Source organism: Cibotium barometz, chromosome 43 (assembly GCF_041138505.1).
Source record: "Cibotium barometz isolate CiBa-2024 chromosome 43, ASM4113850v1, whole genome shotgun sequence".
Classification (NCBI taxonomy): Eukaryota; Viridiplantae; Streptophyta; class Polypodiopsida; order Cyatheales; family Cibotiaceae; genus Cibotium; species Cibotium barometz.
The window spans coordinates 27,616,292-27,639,327 of NC_141088.1; the positions used below are offsets into that span (position 1 = coordinate 27,616,292).

At 35.8% G+C, this 23,036-nt stretch overlaps 1 protein-coding gene across 3 annotated transcripts; it reads left to right on the top strand.

Annotated features, from left to right (window-relative positions):
* Positions 1-16,997: 16,997 nt before the first annotated feature.
* On the top strand, positions 16,998-21,926 carry LOC147613744 (cytokinin riboside 5'-monophosphate phosphoribohydrolase LOG1-like). Of its 3 annotated transcripts, none has more exons than XM_086781210.1 (8): positions 16,998-17,630; positions 18,030-18,173; positions 18,374-18,471; positions 18,606-18,636; positions 18,780-18,879; positions 20,379-20,449; positions 20,588-20,731; positions 21,547-21,926. In XM_086781210.1, the coding sequence occupies exons 2-8, from the start codon at positions 18,060-18,062 to the stop codon at positions 21,637-21,639; spliced, it is 651 nt and encodes a 216-aa protein (XP_086637336.1). In that variant the 5' UTR covers positions 16,998-17,630; positions 18,030-18,059; the 3' UTR covers positions 21,640-21,926. The 3 variants fall into 3 exon arrangements, with proteins under 3 accessions (XP_086637336.1, XP_086637334.1, XP_086637335.1); XM_086781208.1 differs by having other exon boundaries at positions 17,001-17,630; positions 18,057-18,173; XM_086781209.1 differs by lacking the exon at positions 16,998-17,630 and adding an exon at positions 17,807-17,893 and having other exon boundaries at positions 18,057-18,173.
* The last annotated feature ends 1,110 nt before the right edge of the window (positions 21,927-23,036 follow it).

Sequence of the window (23,036 nt, forward strand, 5' to 3'; positions counted from 1 at the left end):
CAATGGCATCATGTAGATCCGAGGTGCGGGATGATGTGACAGGGGGAAGTCAAAACCTACTTGGCTCGATGAGGAGGAGTGGATGATCCATGTCGAGTATAGAGATGCGCATGTAGGTACAACCAGCTGAGGGCATCCACATGGGATCCGATGGAGAGTGTTGGCTCTTCACACCTTGGTTGTGGAGGCTATGAGTCCTCTTTGTAAGTTTTTTTAAAAATCTCTTTCATTCATTGTCTATGATGTGCATTGGTTGCATGCCATAAACCTTGTGTTGGTTGGTTAATGTAGGAGAGCGTGGTAGGCCATCCTCCATTTCTGCAGGAGGAGAGATATGGCTACAAGTTTGGCATGCAGGTGCTACTTGAGCAATTGGAGTCTAAGGGTATGCTTATCAATTGGGGAGTAGCAATGAATGTGGTAAGCATCCTACTACTACTTGCATGCATCTACTCATTTGTATTGGCATGTTTGCATTAAATACTAATTTCTTCTTATGCATGCATTGATATAGGATATGCCTCAAGAAAAACCTGGCGACGAGTAGTGAGGTGCTAGCTAGGTTTACATACGGCTTGTACACATGTTTTTTTATCGTGTTGTTACCGATCAATGCATCAACACTTTCATGTAAAATTACTTTGTTACACATATTTTAGACTGCCATTTTTACATGTACATATGATGGTCTAGGACATACAAAGTGTTGTTATCCATGCCTTGGATCAACACCGGCATGTAATTATGAACAATGTATTCATCTTTTTGAATTAATACAAAATACAGGTTTTCTCTCAATTCTGAGTACAATTGGACAAGTACTCTTATCAATAGGAAGAATGGTAAAGCCAGCTGCAACTAGCAGCACCATTCTGTCCAAAAAACATTCCCTACATATAGGACGCTGGTATATGTGCCAATATGCGCACCAGTATCTGCATTGGTATTTGCGATGAAACTTTACTTTTATGGACCCATATACCAATGCCCTATACCAGTGCGGATATCAGTGCCTATGTACCAAGGGGTATACTGGTGCGCATACCAGTGTTTGTGGCATTTACCATGCCTTCTTTAGGCACCGATAAACCATCATTCCCTTCTAGTGTACTAATCAAGCTTATTACAATAGCTTCTCTTTGGTGAGTGGTTATTTTTCATAGTACTGTGCAAGCAGCATCTGTTAATGTTACTTCGAGGAGTGAGACTCATGCTCATGAGTATTTAGTGCAATATGTCTCATTGTTTTTTGTTTTCTTCATTTTTTTCAACAAATTGTTTTTATTTCAATATGCAAAGCTTTACATTTAAAAGATTTTAATACTTTTTACAAGGTCAAATCCAATATTGATCACGTACGAGGGTTTCTTTTAAGAGCTACTTTGAGATGATGGCAATTGGAGTTTATGACGAGATAGATTAAAAAACGTGTTAAGGTTCTTGTTTCTGAAATAAATGTCTCCAATATTGATCACGTGCCCCATGGTTTGGTTTTAAGAGTTGCTTTGAGATGATGACAATTGGATATTATGACGAGACAGAAAAAAAAGTATTAAGGCGGCTCATGTTTTTAAAATAAATGTCTCTAATGTTTTTGTTTTTCCTGCGATTACACGCAAGCTTCATCATGTAACAGAGTCCAAATTATTAGAGTAAATCCATATCAGAAGCCTCAGCAATTAATTAATCGTTTGATTGATCTTTTCTCACTTCAAGATGATTGGGTTTTCGATCTCTTCTCTATGAGGACAGGTATATATTGGATCTCTAGCTTTTTTGCTTTGAGCTCACAAAGTATGTATTTTCATCTTAAAGATTTAAACTTTATTGTAGGGATGACTATTGCTTGTGTATTACAATGCAAATGAAATTGTGTGGCTGTGGAGCTTGATGAGGCTCAAGCATGCTTTATACCCATGCGAATAAAGGGCTTTGTAGAGCTACCTGATCAAGACCAAGAGGTCGGAGAAACCTCTATTGAGAACAATGAAAAGTTCCAGTTTGCTTCTAAAGAACCATTACCTCCTCTATCTGAAGGTGATGTCTTAATTCTTTCAAACACATAAGAAGCAATAGTGGAGGAGGGAGATCAAAATAATAATGATATGCGAGAAAGATCCTCAACCCCGAAACAAATAATTGATCCCTAGTTAAGTATTTGGTACTAAAATAAAGTGCTTCTGCATAGCTAATAGGATTGGTAGGACTTTATATTTGAGAATTGATACTTTGTAATTGAACAAGGTGCATATGTACCAATAATAGGATGTCATATTATGATTTTGATAGCTTTTAGTCGTGCTAGGTTTCACCTTAGCGAATTGGACACTTTGTATGGCAATTAGATTTTACTTAATATGTTTTTTAGTAATTTTTTAGCATTACATTCTTTTTTTTATATTTAATTGGTTCTAGTTTACTTGTGATTTGAAATTGTTATTGTTGAAAAGTGTTAAGGGCACTATTTATTATCTTCAAATGATGATGTGTTGTAATTTGTTTATTGAATTATAGATTTTGATGTATCATTAATGAGAAATCCTAATGTTTGTAAAATTACACAAACATTACAATTTTCTTGACATTATTTCTCAAAAGATTAAGCTTTACTATATAAAAGAATGTAACATTACACAAGCTTTACACTTTCATTAACTTAAAATTTGCTAACTATATCGCTTTTGATTTTTTTTAAATAAACTAATAATTTTTTTTTCTAGCTTGCCTTGTATGTTCAAGTATTTTGAATCTTACAAACTTTTGTTTCTTTTTAAAGTACTATTTGTGTAATAATAAAAAAAATAAAGCTTTGTATAAACATGGTTATTTTAAAGATGATAGAAGTACAAAAAAATTGATATATTTTGAAGGTAGAGATTTAATTTACTTTAAGTTATTTAAAATTTAAGCAAATTTCAGTCTTCTATGAGAATCACATTGTAAATTTATGTCTTTTTGAAGGTAGCGCTTTAATTTACTTTAAGTTATTTAAAATTTAAGCAAATTTCAGTCTTTTGTGAGAATCACATTGTAAATTTATGTCCAATACTCAAAATATATATATATATTCAATATTTGGGAAGGGAATCTTTCTAGGTAGTCTAGGTCAACTACCTATTTAACTTGCAAAAGTGTTTTACAAGTTTGTTGAAGTATTTCATTGACCTGTATAAATCTTCTACTGAATTCGTATGCTCTATTATTCTAACCATATGCTTCATATATATCTGTACATTGTAAATAAAAAAAGGAAAGACATTAAATTCACATAGAGAGACATCAAGATGACCATGGTGCGATAGAAGGGGATGTTCTTGCCTTGGGGTTTCCATTATCACACACAGTGTAGTACCTTGAAACAAATGCTTACAATTTCACATCTCTCTATGAAGGCCAAGACTTGAGTTCATGAAATATGCTGCTTTTCGTTCAATATCAATTGCAATTAAGCTACATTGGCTCTTGAAATAAAAGATATTGAATAAGAAACATTTTCATTAGTAAATACTTTCTCATGGAGAAATAGAAAGAGGGAGGATCTTTCATGGTAAGGAAGCACAAAAAAATTGAGACTATCTAAGGGGACACTAATGAACCAATGTCTCAATTAATCTTCTATTCTATTTGAATCTTTGATATAAGCTGAGAACATAGGATCCACTATCCAAACTTATCTTTGGATGTCATCTGCTTCTCTACCATTAAGAGATGAAGTTAGTTTCATAAATAATTTATTTTCAATACAGTTTTAGACTTTATGAAGGGCCTAGTGTATACCTTACAGAGAGAAGAATAATCACATCATTGATATCCCTTCTTCTTTCTTTTAGAATTGCCACATCTTCAGTTGTGGGCAGTAAAAATTCCCTCTATAGAAATGAGGTGCACATTGAACTCTTGAGGTATTCCCAACAAAAATTGTTCATTGTGTGCATCTACTGTGATGACTCTCTATTGTGTTTCTTGAGCCCTCTGTTTTGCAAGTTTCTGAGACTCTTCAAATTTAAAATCAATTGCCTTCCTTTTACTTATATCATGAGTTACTTCTTCAATCTTTATCCCCCATAATCACGTGGTTTCCTGCTTGGAGGGATATTTAGTATTTCAAAGGGATTTTTATCTGTCCATGGGCCGAGCTCAATTGATATATCAAATCTATATCGCACTCTCCTTATTGATGTATATCTTTTTCCATGAGCGCAATCCTGTGAGCATGTGCAGCCAACATGTAACTATCTTGCAAAAACTTAATCAAAAAAACTTTTGAAGCCTCTTGTAAACAATCAAGGGCTTTTGTCTACCACCGAAAAGCTTGTAAGGTTTAATGTTTTTCACATATTCTCTCAAGGAGTTCGCTACATGTAAACCTAGTATATCACATGCATTCAAGGCCTATATCAAAATCTCCTTATCTATAGATTTTGCATATTTAAAACTAACCCTTTTTTTATCAATACAAATCTGTGAGATTCCTCTGCCCCCTCCACGCACGGACTCCTGGTAGCTGACAGAAAAAGCGGAAGCAGCCCCCTCATGCGCGGGGTAGGGTTTCTCACTCGGGGCCTCGCCCACGAATGTCAGGGCACGAGACTAGGCTGGTGGTCACTCCAAAAACTAAAACCGAGAAAATTTCCCATGCTCGGAAAGCGGGGACGAATCCACCTTTTTGAATTTTCTTATCGAATTTTTCTAACGAGATCAATTCTAAACTATCCTTCACCTGAATAAACCAGATAGAAGGAAACTATCATTGATATAATTTGATCATCTAAGTAATTTCAATGCTTTTTTCCTAATCAAGATCAGGCATAGCCATTGATCCACTCAATTAAGAAATTTATCAGGGAATTAATTTTCTACTCGAATCTTGGTGTAATCCTAAGATTTTTTAGTTTGATTATTAAAACTCCACTGATTCCAGCCTAACCCCATCCGGCCCATGGGTTAGCCACCACCCTACCACTGGAATCAGTAGAACCAAACAAGTACTCACCCACCCATAATTGAAATGCCTTTCTTAACTTTAGCTTTAGAAAACAAATACGCACACACTCCTCTTTAAAACTTTAATATAAAAAAATAATCCATTGACAAAACAGATATGATCACAGATTTCATAACTCAAAATTTCCATTCAATCCCTTGTTTCACAAAAACAGTACCACTCTGGACTCTCCGTTGTTTGGGAGCAGCTGGTCAGCAATGAGATCCAGTAACAGATTACAATAATCATTTCGTCAACATACATATATATATCTTCCTCGACATACGTATGGGTGTCCTAAGCACCGCGAGCCCGTGCATCACCTGGTCAGAACCCTCCAGGATCCTCCTTAGGTGTCCTGGTACTTCACTCAGGGACCGCTTCGTCAGCCCTCGCCCATCGTACCGGAAAGCACACCATCTTTTTACCATACCCAGGCTGGTCAAGACCTGGGCAGGTTTTTGCCGCGTGAGCTGTCCCTCGAACACTCCCCGCCCTGTTGCAACCGAACTTCCCTTAGATAAACATATATGCCAAATGCTCCCTCCAGCATTCTGGCGTAAGACAATCCTTTAAGAAAACAGGGTTTCTATGCAAGTTTTCAGTTTTGATTTTGTTTGAAAACCATGAATAATCTTAAATCCGTATCTCAATACTTCTAGATCCAGGTCTGAATTCCAAACAGAATTCCTTGAATTTTATTAACTTGATCCTCAGATCAAAATCAAAAGTCTTAACTTAGTTTCAGATTCGGTGGGGGATTTGAATACATTTTTTCTGAACTGGGCACATCGTCATTGATTGAAATTGACGAAGGAATTAGGTCTTGGTCAATAGTCTGAATCACAGTTTGGATCTGGAAAGGTTCTTCCTAAACTATCTTTCTCGACGAAAGGTACTATTTCAATTTCTCTTTTTCTAAATTTCGTTCGACGAATATTTGCTTATAGATTTCTAAAACATGAATTTCTTATGAGAAATAAAATAATCATTTATCTCGATCTCCAACTTCATAGTTTAATTGAATTTTCTCATTACCATCTTAGTGAATATGAAACGGTAGCATTTCTTCTCACAGATTATCTACTTATTCATTTTTCCAATTTTTACAAAAATTAAATAGAGGATTAAGAGAACCCTTATTTAAATATAATCATTCTATATGCATCTATTTATGCATAAAATCTAATTCTGATGAAAGTCACACTTTTATCATCATAAAAATCATTTATGATGAAAATCACTCTTTTAATATGAAAGAATTTCTTTTATGCATCCATTTATGCATAAAAATCATTTATGATGAAAATCACACTTTTAATATAAAAATATCTTTTATGCATATGTTTATGCATACAAATAATTTATGATAAAAATCACTCTTTTAATATAAAAGAATTTCTTTTATGCATCCATTTATGCATAAAAATCATTTATGATGAAAATCACACTTTTAATATATAAAAAATATCTTTTATGCATATGTTTATGCATACAAATCATTTATAATAAAATCACTCTTTTAATATAAAATAATTTCTTTTATGCATCCATTTATGCATAAAAATCATTTATGATGAAAATCACACTTTTAATATAAAAAATATCTTTTATGCATACAAATCATTTATAATAAAAATCACTCTTTTAATATAAAAGAATTTCTTTTATGCGTCCATTTATGCATAAAAATCATTTGTGATGAAAATCACACTTTTAATATAAAAAAATATCTTTTATGCATACAAATAATTTATGAAAAAAATCACTCTTTTAATATAAAATAATTTCTTTTATGCATCCATTTATGCATAAAAATCATTTATGATGAAAATCACACTTTTAATATAAAAAAATATCTTTTATGCCCTCCTTTTTGCATAAAAATCATTTATGATGAAAATCACACTTTCAATATAAAAATATCTTTTATGCATAAAAATCATTTATGATGAAAATCACACTTTTAATATTAAAAAAATATCTTTTATGCATAAAAATCATTTATGATAAAAATCACTCTTTTAATATAAGAGAATTTCTTTTATGCATCCATTTATGCATAAAAATCATTTATGATGAAAATCATTCTTTTATGATCAAAATAAAATTTCAATAAGCTTCCTTCTATACATAGAATTTAATTCTAAAGAAAGTAACACTTTCTTTTTATAAAATATTTTTAGTAAGCATTTTTCTATATCTAGGATGAAAAATAACACTTTAAGGATACATATACGATGGGAATTACTCTTTTTCAATAAAAAAAAGTAAAACTTATTTTTCACAATTTTAGAAAAATTTTGCCATAACCTCCTTTGTATGGCTGACCATTTTTTAATTTTTAACTCTCTACAATTAATTAGAAGTTCACCAAGAGTATTTAATTCATTCTAATGTAAATATTTTTTACTTTATCAAAGAGAAACATTATGAAAAACTTGATTTTATCCATTAATCATTCATCTAGGATAAGAATGGTTGGATTTACTAAAGAAGAGAGGGGAATGCCTTTTTTCAACAATGAGACATAACATCACATTCAATTTAGACAAGACAAAAATCATAAAAACCATAAAATGAATAGAAAAGAGAAGAATCTCCAACTTACGAAGGAATTTGAGAGCTTTCCTTTGGCTTGATGGTTTGAGGGTTCTACTCTTGTTGAAACAAGAGTGGCCACCAATCTTTAGAAGAGGGAAGGTAAAAAAAAACTAATGAATTATGAGTAAATTCACAGTTTTCTGGCTCTTGGGAGAAGTAGGGTAACAGTGCAAAAACACTAGTAAGCTTCAACAAAGGGGAAGGCTTCTATTTATAGGAAAAAGTGAGCTTCTAAACAAGCCAACTAATTCTAGAACTTTCCAGATCAGTTTGGTCAATTTTTTACCATTTTTGGGTCAGTTTAGTCCACTTTTTGGATCTAGTTAAAACAGGAGAGAGGAGAGATAAAAATATCTCATTATTTGAGAGTTTAAAACTCTCCCACACATGTAAAATAGGTACCTCCTTCATGAGGGAAATTCCCCCATACTGAGGTGTCAAAAATGCATCATTTCATCTAAATATCTCTCTTTTTTAACTATTAATCTTGTCCTTAGTGAACTCTTCATCTTATGTGAGTATTTACTCATTTTTAGGGAGATTTTTCTTTTATTCTTCTATTTATCTCCTCCCTACATTTGGATGAATCTTATTGGTCCATAGGAACCTTAATTTAAAATTTTAAAAAAATCTTGACCCCCAGGATAATGCCTCTTGAAGAACAGATTATACTTAATTTCTAATGCACCTTCTGCTGAAAATCTTTTTAAACTTCTGTTTCAGGGGAGCTTATTTTAATAAGATGAGGTATTTTTCTATCCAAAAATATTTAAAAATTGAATTACCACTCTCTAGAAGATTTTCTCTCTCTAGGCCAAAACTGGTAGAAACAAAATCTTTTATATTTCTAAAGAGGGATCTGATTACAGGGGAAGATGCTGGACATTTTGAGAGGCTGGGGAGGAATCTTACTTTCTCTCCCACTTGAAAAACGCGAGATGCCCTCATCCCACAACAAGAAATGGGCTTCATTCTCCCAGGTGGCATCTTCAAAAGGATAGAATTTCCATTTTACCAATAATTCTCTGAGAATTTTGTTCCTCAGAATCTTTTCTCAAACATTAAGAATTTCTTCAGGTTGGAGTTCAATCTGTCCCTTGGGTTGAAGAGGTTAGGATTTCATCATCAAGTACATGATTTGGGCTTGGCACATATTTCTTTAGAAGGCTTACATGAAATACATCATGAACTTTGAGATGAGGAGGCAGAAGAAGCTAGTAGGCTAAGTCTCCTACTTTCTTTGTAAATGATATATGGCCCACAATATCTGAGGGATAACTTCTTGTACTTCCCAAGAGATAGAGAACTTCTTTTGGGCCGTACTCTAATGAAGACCATATCTACTTCTTCAAACTTTCTGTCTGTCCTCTTCTTATTTGCATACTGCTTCTATCGATCTTGGGCAGCTTTAATATCTTTACGAATTGACTGCATCTGCTGCTCCATGTCGTCAAGCATCTGTCTGGACATCTCGACCCTAATCAATGGGTCGGACCAAGTTAATGGAGTTAAGCAATCTTGTCCATACAAAGCTTTAAAAGGGCTCATCCCGATACTTCCGTGATAAGAAGCATTGTAGGCGAACTCGACTAGTGCAGATAGCTTAGCCACTTCTTAGGTTCCCTGCCCCACAGCATGACCGAAGTATATCTTCGATTACTTGGTTTACCCTTTTAGTTTGACCATCGGTCTTAGGGTGATAAGATGTGCTGAGATCCAAGAAAGTTTCCACCACTGCTGCGAAAAATGCAGTCCAAAACCTTGAAGTAAATTTGGGATCGATCACTTACTATTCTCCTGGGTAGGCCATGCGATCTGAAGATTTCTTTGAGGAACACTCTAGCCACATCCACTGCAGTGTAGGTTTCTTTTACTAGGATCAGATGGGCAACTTTGGTTAGTCTGTCAACTACCATAAAAATGGAGTTGTAACCTGATTGCACTGAAGGTAATCCAGTAATAAAGTCCATACTGATACATTCCCACTTCATTTGGGGGATGTCCAATGGATGTAACTTCCCAGGCATTTTTACTCTTTTAGCTTTGACTTTCTGGCATGTCAGACATTAACGTACATGATTCAGTACATCCTTTTTCAAACCAGGCCAAAAGAAGCTTTTCTTTACAAACGTAGGTTTTGATGAAACCTGGATGTCCTGCTATAAGGCTGTCATGGGCTTCATTCAGAATTTGGTCCTTGGTTCCCTCATCATTGGGAATGCATAGCCTGCGATTATAATACATAATGCCATCATCCAGGCTGTAGCCTTGAACTCTGTTCAACTCCTGAGGAGTTTTGCTTTCTTGCATAAGTAGGGTAGCAATAGGGCCAAAGAATCTATCCTGCATGATCTTCTCACTTGCTTCAATAATCAAAGGATTTGATACTACAGTAATTGCAAGCAAGGAGGCTTTTCTGCTGAGGGCATCTGCTACCACATTTTCTTTGCCTGGGCGGTACTTGACTTCAAAATCAAACTCCTGTAAGGTCTGCATTCACCTTCTTTGGCGCATGTTGAGGTCCTTCTGAGTAAAGATCCACTTTAAGCTCTGATGATTTGTCATCAAAGTGAATCTTTTTCCCACTAGGCAATGTCTCCACAACTTTAAGGCATAGACTACTGAAAGTAATTCTAGGTCGTGGACAACATAATTCCTGTCATGCATTCTGAGCTTTCAGGATTGATAGGCCACTGCATGACCTTCCTGCATGAGTGCACCTCCCAGGGCAAAACCACTTGCATCAATTTACTACCTCAAAGGGTAGAGAGAAATCTGGTAGTTTCAGAATGGGATTGGTTACCAAAGCGGTCTTCAGCTTATCAAAAGCACTTTGGCACCTGGCAGACCACTGAAATGGGGTATTCTTTTTGAGAAGGTTAGCCAGGGGGAAGCTATGAGAGCATACTTTGGTATAAAAGTTCTATACCAACCAGTCAATCCCAAGAATCCTCTGACTTCTTTCACTGTCTTTGGTTCAGGCCAATCTATGACTGCTTGGACTTTCGCGGAATCTGGAGAAATTCCATCTTTGGATACCCGAAAGCCCAAGTATGCAACGTGGTCGGCAGAGAAAGTGCATTTGCTCTTTTTGGCAAAGAGTTGGTGCTTCCTTAAAATCTCAATGACTTTTCGGACATGAGTCTCATGGTCAGCTGCATTCTTTGAGTAAATCAGAATGTCATCGAAGAAAACTAGAACAAAATCATCCAAGTATTCTCTGAGGATATCCTGCATTAGGCGATTAAATGTAGCTGGGGCATTAGTTAATCCGAACGGCATAACAGTAAATTCATAAAATGCCCATAGCGAGTATTGATGGCTGTTTTCGGTATATCTTGATCATTGATCCTGATCTAGTAATACCCGGATTTGAGATCTATCTTTGTGAAGATCTAGGCTCCATTTAGCCTATCCAAAAGCTCGTCAATTCTTGGGATAGGATACTTATTCTTAACTGTCAGCTGATTTAGACCTCTATAGTCCACACAGAGTCTAAGCGTTACATCTTTCTTTTTCTAAAAGAGAACTAGCGCATATCCCAAGGTGAAACACTGGGTCTTACAAACCCTTGTTCTAACAGCTGTCTAAGCTAAATGATTTTTATGCATAAATGGATGCATAAAAGAAATTCTTTTATAGTGATTTTTATCATAAATGATTTTTATGCATAAACATATGCATAAAAGATATTTTTTTAATATTAAAATTATGATTTTTATCATAAATGATTTTTATGCATAAACATATGCATAAAAGATATTTTTTTATATTAAAAGTGTGATTTTTATCATAAATTATTTTTATGCAAAAAGGGGAGCATAAAAGATATTTTTTTATATTAAAAGTGTGATTTTCATCATAAATGATTTTTATGCATAAAAGAAATTCTTTTATATTAAAAGAGTGATTTTTACCATAAATGATTTGTATGCATAAAAGATATTTTTTTTATATTAAAAGTGTGATTTTCATCATAAATGATTTTTATGCATAAATGGACGCATAAAAGAAATTCTTTTATATTAAAAGAGTGATTTTTATCATGAATGATTTGTATGCATAAAAGATATTTTTTTTATTAAAAGTGTAATGATTTTTATGCATAAATGGATGCATAAAAGAAATTCTTTTATATTAAAAGAGTGATTTTATTATAAATGATTTGTATGCATAAACATAGGCATAAAAGATATTTTTTTAATATTAAAAGTGTGATTTTTATCATAAATGATTTTTATGCATAAATGGATGCATAAAAGAAATTCTTTTATATTAAAAGAGTGATTTTTATCATAAATGATTTGTATGCATAAACATATGCATAAAAGATATTTTTATATTAAAAGTGTGATTTTTATGATTTTTATGCATAAATGGATGCATAAAAGAAATTCTTTCATATTAAAAGAGTGATTTTCATCATAAATGATTTTTATGATGATAAAAGTGTGACTTTCATCAGAATTAGATTTTATGCATAAATAGATGCATATAGAATGATTATATTTAAATAAGGGTTCTCTTAATCCTCTCTTTAATTTTTACAAAAATTAAAAAAATAAATAAGTAGATAATTTGTGAGAAGAAATGCTACCGTTTCATATTCACTAAGATGGTAATGAGAAAATTCAATTAAACTATCGAAGTCGGAGATCGAGATAAATGATTATTTTATTTCTCATAAGAAATTCATGTTTTAGAAATCTGTAAGTAAATATTCGTCGAACGAAGTTTAGAAAAAGAGAAATTGAAATAGTACCTTTCGAGAAAGATAGTTTAGGAAGAACCTTTCCAGACCCAAACTGTGATTCAGACTATTGACCAAGACCTAATTCCTTCGTCAATTTCAATCAATGACGATGTGCCCAGTTCAGAAAAAATGTATTCAAATCCCCCACCGAATCTGAAACTAAGTTAAGACTTTTGATTTTGATATGAGGATCAAGCTAACAAAATTCGAGGAATTCTATTTGGAATTCAGACCTGGATCTAGAAGTATTGAGATACGGATTTAAGATTATTCATGGTTTTCAAACAAAATCAAAACTAAAAACTTGCATAGAAACCCTGTTTTCTTAAAGGACTGTCTTACGCCAGAATGCTGGAGGGAGCATTTGGCATACATGTTTATCTAAGGGAAGTTTGGTTGCAACAGCTGGTGGGGAGTGATCGAGGGACAGCTCGCGACAAAAACCTGCCCAGGTCTTGACTAGCCTGAGTATGGTGAAAAATGGTGTGCTTCCGGTACGATGGGCGAGGGCCAACGAAGCGGTCCCTGAGTGAAGTACCAGGACACCTAAGGAGGATCCTGGAAGGTTCTGACCAGGCAATGCACGGGCTCGCGGTGCTTAGGACACCCATATTTATATCGAGAAAGATATATATATGTAATGTTGAGAAAATGATTATTGTAATCTGTTACTGGATCTCGTTGTTTGCTGACCAGCTGCTACTGCTCTGCTGACAAAATGATCTGGTTGTTGGTTGCTGACCAGCTGGTCCCAACGGAGAGTCAAGAGTGGTACTGCTTTTGTGAAATAAGGGATTGAATGGAAATTTTGAGTTATGAAATCTATGATCGATGAAAATCATTCTTTTATGATCAAAATAAAATTTCAATAAGCTTCCTTCTATACATAGAATTTAATTCTAAAGAAAGTAACACTTTCTTTTTATAAAATATTTTTAGTAAGCATTTTTCTATATCTAGGATGAAAAATAACACTTTAAGAATACATATACGATGGGAATTACTCTTTTTCAATAAAAAAAGTAAAACTTATTTTTCACAATTTTAGAAACATTTCGCCATAACCTCCTTTGTATGGCTGACCATTTTTTAATTTTTAACTCTACAATTAATTAGAAGTTCACCAAGAGTATTTAATTCATTCTAATGTAAGCATTTTCTACTTTATCAAAGAGAAACATTATGAAAAACTTGATTTTATCCATTAATCATTCATCTAGGATAAGAATGGTTGGATTTACTAAAGAAGAGAGGGGAATGCCTTTTTTCAATGAGGCATAACATCACATTCAATTTAGAGAAGACAAAAATCATAAAAAAGGGAAGATGCTGAACATTTTGAGAGGCTGGGGAGGAATCTTACAAAATCTGTAAATGTTTTTAAAAGTCCTATTAATGGCACCCTTATATAAATCAATTTCTTTAAAAAAATTAAATTAAAAATATCCTTCTATTGAACTCAGGTGATATGCTACATACTTTATAAGTGAATCCCCCTGAGCATATGCTCCTATATAATCTCTAGAAAGGAATCTTGGGGATATTATTTATAAGTGCCTTTTATGCTTTTCTGATATCTCTAAGCATTGATACATTTTGTGAGAATCATCAGGCCCTTTCATGCTAGCTACATGCTCTTCCTTTATAGTTACTACCTTAGCAACAAGACCTATTCCTACCCCCACTTTTCTTTATGTCTTCCCCCACTTTTCTTTATGTCTTTCTTTGTTATTGCCATCTAAGAAACAAAGAATATAAGTAAACTGCACTATGGGTATCCCACTCTGCGCGGGATGAGGATATAGTTAGGACCTCTACAGCTGCTCCTATTGCACGGTGGGATACCTTGAGCAGTTTGTGGAAATTCAACACTTCCAATGCACTAAAACCCTAAGAAACGCAAGATTTATGATGTAGATGTTGAAAAATGAAAAAATTATTAGATGGAATGTTGTTACTCTTAGATGTTGCCAATCATAGATGATGCACAATATTTATGATGTTGTTGCTCTTAGATGTTGCCAGTCAAAGATGATGTGCAAGATTTATGACGTAGATATGGAAAAATGAAAAAAATGCTTGATGGAACATTGTTACTCTTAGACATTATTAGTCGAAGATGATGTGCTTGTTGCTGCCAATGTGTTTAAATTGCCGAGGTGTCGATGATGCCTATGGACTATTGCCGATGGTGGTACTAGAGAATGCAAAAAAAAAAAGCATAAAGTCAAATCTAGTGGGGTTTGAATAGGTTGGATAATTTGATACTAAGAGATAAGAGATAACTAGCCTCGACGCTCAAAAAATAGCCTTGTTATCCAAAAAACAAGATGTTTATAATTAAAAATTGAGAAAGTTTAATGCTAATGAATGTCCTTGGAAAATGAGGCCTTGTGCTTTTTGGAAAGGACTATTACTTTGGAAAAATGAGCCCTTATGCTTTTTGGAAAATGAGCCCTTGTGCTTTTTGGAAAGGACTATTACTTTGGAAAAAGACACCTATTTTTTGAAAAAGACACTTACTTTGGAAAAAGAGCCTACATGTTTTCAAGAAACAGCTCTGTTGCTCGAAAAAACAAAGACTATCTTGAAAAAGAAAATCTATCTCAAGAAAGAAATAGAGCTTCGTTGCTCTTTAAATTGAGATATGTATTTTTTTAAATGTGCCAACAAACGTTTAATACTTGTGTCAGTTTTAAAAAATTGTTTGGTTTTTTATGAGACGAGGTTCATGTGGCACAAATTGTGTATCATTTTTTACTCGTGTGAGTTTTTTAAAACTTACTTCAATGTAAATTTATATAACACGACTATGAGAATGTTGATTTTATTTACAGCATACACGCTCTAGTGTTTCAAGAGTCCTAGTCTAATTTGACTGAATTTTGCTTCACAAAAGCTTAAACTACGAACATATGAACTCTGTATGGGAGGTAAAATCATAGATATTCATTCCTTGTTGTTGAATGAGGTTTTTCCTTTTTTAATTCTCAATTGTTATTTTCCTATAGCATAATTTAATCCTTGTGTTTTACGCAGTTAACTTGTGGGTACCCGATCGTGTGAAGAGAATGCCAAAGAGAACCTTAGAGGCATCCTCTTCACACCGTGGGTCAACTAGTCCTAAAGATATTATGGATACTCTGCCGTGCGAAGAGAAGGCCCATGGATTATTTGGTGTTCCTCTTTTTGGAGGATGAGACACTTCCTTCAACAAAACAAAGAGAGATTAAAAATATAAAAAACCATGGCAAAAATCTTTTGTATTCCTCTTTTTGGAGGATGAGACACTTCCTTCAACAAAACAAAGAGAGATTAAAAATATAAAACTTTCATACGCCATGGCAAAAATCTCATAAACTTCAAGCTAGACCTTAACCAGATGGAAAGGAAGGGAGACACCAAGTTTACCTGTTGAACTTCCATTATTCTCCTTGTTGTAAGAATCGCTACCGCCTCCGACTTCTTCATTACCAACTCCGTGTGGTTGCTCCTCCCCAAGATTTTGTCTCTATGTAGAGCCATTATGAGCAGGTTGATTTTCATCTCTTCCATAAACTCTTCCATCATGCTCAAAGAACTTCTATTTTAATTAGGAGCCCCTTATGTCCAGCGAGACAATGACTCTATGGTCGTCACCACTTACACCCCACTACTTGCAACTTGTCGACCTACCATCCCCCCTCCTGCTAAAAAAAAGAGGGTTGAAAGGCAAAACCTCATCAAAGCTCGAATGAATAAGGGGATCATTGGGGAAGACGATTGCATGGCTCCTTGCATGAAGGGGGCTGATTGGGAAAGAAGGGGTTGGACTAGAGTGAATTGAAGATTGGATTGGGCTTTAACAAGAAAGATGGCAAAGTTTTAAAAAAAGAGTCGAGGCTCATTGAAGTTTGAGGGCATCCGGCTACCACGTGCCAAGCATCATCTTGCATGTGCTCAGCCTTGTTCTACACCTAGGCTAAGGGGGAATTTGGGGGATTGTTGCATCACTTGAGGATACACCCATCTTGCGTGTGCTCGACCTTATTCTACACCTAGCTAAGGGGCATCTTTCTTTGTTGTAGTTGCATATGATCTTTTTTGACATACAGTTGCCTAGCTTCTTCTTTTTATTTTATTTTTTGCAGCTTTGTTCTTGTAAATATTATATATATATAGTTATGTATTTATATTTTAGCATGCATCGTTTATTTAATAGTGCTTTGATTCTAAATTTGAGTAAATGTTAAAATTTAGCTAGTAAACACATACTTTTCTATCTGAGGGTTTTAAATTTTCATCTTATGTGGGCTTTTTTTAATTTAAAAAAATCGAGTTTTGTATTTTTTTAAAATATTTCCTGTAGTTGTTCTACTGCTTACGGGACACGGGACACGGCAACTCTTTTTCTTGTACAGAAAACCGAGGCGCACTCATATATTACTCATGTGCGCTAGAGTTCTACCTACTGGCACGTAGAAATAAAACTTGTCAAAGTACACTGCAGCTCCGCTCCTGTACAGAGCTCTTCAATCTTGGCATCCGGACGTCTGACGCTCAAGAAAGATTAACTGAACGAGCAAGTAGGAACTTGTAAGTCGTATGAAACGTTGGGCAGAATTCTGCACGTAGTTACACAGCGTATATAGTATACTACACACACACACACACTTGATTTCATGCTTCTCGGGATACTCGGCGTTTGATCTAATCGATAAGAAGAAGAAGGGGTTCAAACTTGAAAGGAACTTGGAATTGTATAGTCTCTAGGTAGACTCTAGACTAGAGGATATGGAACTTTGAAGGCTTGATCTCAGGCCAGCAATTAAGCTTTAGAGTTTAGACTAAGGATTTAGGCTATGAGTAACGAGAGCAATTTTTTTTTAATAATTGTGAACTGCAGAAGGGCTTAGGGGAAGGAGAAAGAGGGCATGTTTTGTCAACCGTCTGCAGGACGACAGTAGACAGACAAGCCCACAGAGTCGCAGACGGAGCAGTTGAAGTATATATAATACGGAAGAGAAAAGGAGGAGGAGGAGGAGGAGGAGAGAGAGAGAGAAAAAAAAGAGAGGTGTGGATGGGGGGCTTAGAAGTACTGTAAGTAATTACTTATTAATGGTATATTAGTATATCGCCGCACTGTGAACGTGCTACAGCATGATGATTAACTCGGATTAACTGTGGCCTGGAGCCTCGCAGTGAGTGCTGTCTGGGCCGCATCAATATAACGAAGCCAGGCTTCCAAATGTTGAAAAACTTCCGCCCATTATAGATATATATACAGCGGCTGCCATCGACTCGCGAAAGGTATACTAGACTCTTGTTCATGAACGCAAGCGATATATATCCTGTGTGTCTTTCGCTTTCTTCTCGGTGCATTGAACGATAAGGAAATCGAAACCACCACACCCCCCCCCCCCCCCACACACACACACACACTCACACTCACACTCACACACATACACACACACACGACCCCTACCTAAAGTTGAATTAGCTGCAGCCTGCAGTCCCCTCTAATTACCCTGAGTTGGTTCCATTGCTTCTTCTAGACATACGTACTTTGCAAGGTTTGCTTCTTGTTCACTTGTTGCAAGTTGCTTCCCTCTCTCTCTCTCTCTCGCATATATTATTGTTTCTCTGTATGACACCCTTGGGATGCAAGCTCTGATCGTCGAATTTTATCATCTCTCAATATTTATTCAGCATCTGTCGCCATTGCCCTGCCCCCAGATCATGGAACAGCAACAGGTCACCTCGAGATTCAAAAGGATATGTGTTTTCTGTGGAGCATGCATCGGCAGGAGGAATGTTTACCAGGATGCAGCCACTGAACTCGGCAAAGAAATGGTATATGCGATGGTCCCAACATATACCCTCTTTTAAGCACATTTTGATGTTTTGACAGATCTTAATCATTTCTTCACTTTATACTTTGGGAAATTTATTGACATTGATCTTAATATGCACTATGGGTGCTCTAAACATCCACACCTTCATCCTTACCCTCGTTAATACGTCACCCTCACACTCTGTGTATGTGTGTGCAGGTCAAGCGTCAAATAGACCTAGTCTATGGAGGAGGAAGTGTAGGGTTAATGGGCCTCATTTCTAAAGAAGTTCATGATGGGGGGAGGCATGTGTTGGGGTTAGTGGCCTGAAATTAGTGTGTATTTAGGGCTAAATGATTTTAAATACATGCTAATTATGTGTTAAGAAAATGAATTTGTGGAAATGCGCTTCATTGCTCTGCTAATGTGCTGGAGTGTGGCTTTGGAGCAGGGTGATACCAAGGACGCTCATGCCAAGCGAGGTAAATCGTGTACATAAAAGCTTTCTTAATTTCTTAATCCCACGTTGGTTTTTCTATATTAAAGCGCCTGGCATGATTGATTTGGCAAAGCACATGGCTGATCATTATTACTGTAACGTGCTTTTTTATAAATTATTATGCAGATAACAGGCCAAACAGTGGGGGAAGTGAAGGCTGTGGCAGACATGCACCAGCGCAAGGCGGAGATGGCTCGGCAGGCGGACGCCTTCATCGCGCTTCCAGGTATAACTATCAACAACTACTGCTTAATCATAGATAGTTAGAAGAACGGCAGCGCTATTGGGTAAATATTAATTGAGCCTAACTACACAATTAAACACGTTTATAAAACACCAAAGCAAATGGGCTACGATAACTATTAACAACTGCTGCTTAATCATAGATAATTAATTAGAAGAACAGCAGCGCTATTGGGTTGACATTAATGGAGTCTAACTACACAATTAAACACGTTTCAATACAAAATGCAAATGAGCTATAAAATTCGGCAGTGATGCAGACAAAACAAGCTCTTTCTAATGCTAAAATGAATCAAAATTCTAACCAGCTTTTAGTGCCAAAATAAGTTAATTACAAAAGACAATTCTCGGGTATGAAAACGAAAGTAGAATCTCAATGGTGTTTTCTAAATTTTTTTGCAATGTCTGTACCTTGTGGGTCTAGATTTTTTGAGAGTGACTCAATTGTATACAAATGTAAATTGTGGGGCTAAAAGTAAATTCAAATTTGAGAGTGTACAATCAATCCTAAGTTTTAGGGTGTACAATCCCAAGAGTTCTATCAAAGGTTTCAAACTTTACCCAATCCAGAGAAGTCCTCTCTTCAAAGTTGTGACCTTTCAAAGCTAGCACCTTGAGTTCTTACAACAATTATACCCTAAACTTTGACAAATTTTTGAAATTTAGTAGTCGATGAAAGTTGTTTTTTTTAATGAGATCTTATTCCACTTCTAGTTGCACACTAGAATTTCACCCGACTACACACCGTACTAACCCCACACACCCCGTGTATCTTTAACCCCACACACCCCAATACCACAAGGGGGGTACTTTTTTTTACATACCACAAGGGGGCTACTTTTTTTTTACATGACAGGAGTGGCCAACCGGTGTGTGGAATAAAAGAATGGTGGAAAACCTTTTTTTTCCCTCTGATTTAAAGAATTTGAATGTATTTACAATAAAGGCCTCCCAAAATCTAGATATGAAGGTGTTTGTGGCTGATTTTAAATAGCTTGAATGTATTTGTAGCAATGTGGAAACCTTCAGCAGTGTTTTTTTTGGGGAAATTTTAGGGGTGTAAAATACACTAAATCTCGTTTTTTTGTGGGCGTGGGGGGGAAGAATTTTTAGGGGTGTAGAATACACCCCTAAAATTTTTAGGGGTGTAGAATACACTAAACCTAGGGTTTTTTTTCACACACACTGCCTGGCCAACCAGGCCTAGGTGTCATCTTTGGATAGCGTACAAGTGCTGACATGTAACCACGTGATTGATGAACACCCCCTGGTACCAAGTGTTTTGTCTGGTACCCATATATTGCAGTAAATATTATTGGACATCTAGCTATATATGCAGCTTTTATCTTGTGAGGACTCAGGAGACGTCTCTTTACTGCAGGGTATCTTGTGAGAACGTGAGGCTTTTATGTGCCTTTGCAATGCACATTACTAAGGTTATGGGCCTTGTGGGGGTGTGTGTGTGCGCGCGCGCGTGTGCAGGTGGATACGGAACTCTGGAAGAGCTCATGGAGATGATAACGTGGTCTCAACTGGGCATACATGACAAGCCGGTATAAATTCCAGAAAAGAAATAATTAAATGAACAAACTAGCTTTAAGTAGTCTGGTGATGTACTATGGTAAAATAGGTCGTTTCAATAGCTTTCAATTTTTCCTTGGGCACTCAGAAACACCATTCAATTCCTGCAGGTCGGCCTTCTAAACGTGGATGGCTACTACAATTTTTTACTTGCTCTCATTGACAATGCTGTCCTCGAAGGCTTTATCAAGCCTGCATCCAGACACATCTTTGTGGCTGCCCCAAATGCCAGAGAGTTACTGCGTAGATTGGAAGTATGCTACCTTCTACTCCTTCACTGTGTTTTTCCTCCTATGATTTTCACTCCTCAATCCATAGATTAAAGGCATTGTTAGTGTTGGACGTTTGTTCTTGTGTGGGAGATTTGTGGCATCTTGGGCGCTTAATCATAATTATAATCCCACATTGGTGGGGAGTAGGCCTCTTAGACATAAACATACATATTTAATTACATGTTTAAATTAACTTTTCAACCTCAAGCCTGTTTATGGCTTTGAAAAGTTCAAAGCTTTCAAATTGAAGGTTAGGGTAGGATTTCAATTTTCAGCCTTGCTTTCTTGGCCCAATCTTTTAAAATGGCCCAAGGGACATCGAGCTCCAATGAGATCCCTCGTGTTACCACTTCGAGTTCATTAAAATATGAAAAATCCACCATTATTTCATTGTAAAAATAATTTCAACTCTGCTATAATTAACTCCATAGAGACCACAAACAATCCTTGACATTTCTGCTTTTTTTTCTTTTTTTTTTTCTTGGGTTCTTTTTTACAGCACCCATGCATGCAAAGGCACCTTAATCTCGGGACCAATTTTCTAGCTAGTGGTTGGAAAAAATAAAAATAAACAAAAATAAAGAAAATCCTCGTATAGAAAGTTAAAAAAAATCCTCGTGTTTTATATCAAGGATTTCGAAAGTTTTAATTTGTTTTCTCTCGATTTTTTCATGCTTTTTTATATATATATTTTAAAGCGGGGGATTTTTCAGAATTGTGACTGGTTTTTTCCGCCTTTTTCGATCAGAAGATTTTTGGAAACTAATTCAATCAGGATAATTTTTCTGTCGCGGTAGGAATATTCCCCCATGCACGACAAGGTGGCGTCGCAGAACAGCTGGGAGATGGAGCAGCGGGAGAGCTCGGCAAACTCAGAACTAGCGCGCTGAGAAGGAAATCGAATATAATTCGACATTTCTCTTCTTTTCTTCCTTTTTTGATTTGCAGCTCCATCTCCCTCCTCACACTGCCTGCTGCTGCAACACTTACACAGTACAATCGGGTGTGTATACATGTACACGCCTTCTTCTCTATTACGTACTTATACATGCTATGTACACACAGGGAGTTGCAAAAAGCCAAAAGCAGAAACTGCCAACTTCCAACAAACTTTCTAATTCCGGCTTTCTTACATCTTTTAATTTACGAGGCAGCTGTTTCCCTGACTGGTTTACGATATCTGCATGTTTTATTCGAAGTTTAAAATTATGTGAGCCGTGTTCCCAAAAAAAAAAAGTATTTAGTGTGGAAACGCTTTATCTAAAAATCGTGAAATTATTTATAAAAGAAAAATCTTGAAATCTGAAGGTTTTTCTCCTATAACTTCTCAAAATCTTCTCAAAATCTGGAGTTATTTGTACCTTCAAGTTTTAAATTTGAAGGTATTTTTCAAAATATGCAAGTGCAAACTACACTAAACTCCGGGTTTTTTTCGAACACTGCTTGCTACACATGCACCGCCAACAACAGCGCAACTCTTACACTCGCATTAAATTTTTTAAGCTGATGCTCACGAAAAACTTTTTTCTCAACCAGTCTAAAAAAGGATAAGGTTGAAGCCTAGCTGGTTTTCATTAATAAAAATCTTGCTACTAATTGGTTTTATAAGTAAATATGTAAAAAATTTGTTGATTGATGAAGTTAAGTTCTTGCCGAAAAATTTGAATTTCAGCCACTTGAAAATACACGAAAGGCCAGTCACTAGTTTGCGCTACATAGTAGAGATTTCTCTATCCAAGATTCAAATCATTGTAACTCGATCCATCAATGCGATTTGGGTCCATCCATCTGCCCATGCATGCATGCGTGCGTGTGTGTTGTTAGTAGTTTTTAGTTATCCTTGCATTGGGCCAGTGTCAATGCTGCACAACTAGTTGACATATAGTTGCAATTTGGGATAATAATAAAGTAGAAAGACTAAATCGTCCACCATCTATGTGGTTATGAGCTCAACACATAGGATTTGCTTAGTGCTGGTGGCTTGCTAACTGTGCCCTAGGTGGAAACTCATCCATTATCATTGTGTCTACACTTTACCTCATATTACATCGTAAAAAGTGAGCGTATGTGTACTTTTCCTCTTAAGTTCTCCATAGTTGGGATTGCACTTCACCTCTTTGGAAGTGATGGAAACTTAGTATGGTGGTCAATTTGTAAAAATGTGTTGCTACGTTGAGGTTATTCATGCATTGCATGAAAAATGCCCCTATGTGCTAGATCCGACTCTAGATCATCGGGCCTCCCGAATGCGTTTAGGGTGTTAGGTGGGAACTCTAGCTCCCACCCT

Coding starts and splice junctions, on each gene's coding strand:
- LOC147613744 (XM_086781210.1), top strand. CDS start 18,060: ATGGAACAGCAACAGGTCACCTCGAGATTCAAAAGGATATGTGTTTTC. Junction 18,174..18,373: donor CTGAACTCGGCAAAGAAATG/GTATATGCGATG, acceptor ATGTGTGTGCAG/GTCAAGCGTCAAATAGACCT. Junction 18,637..18,779: donor GGACGCTCATGCCAAGCGAG/GTAAATCGTGTA, acceptor ATTATTATGCAG/ATAACAGGCCAAACAGTGGG.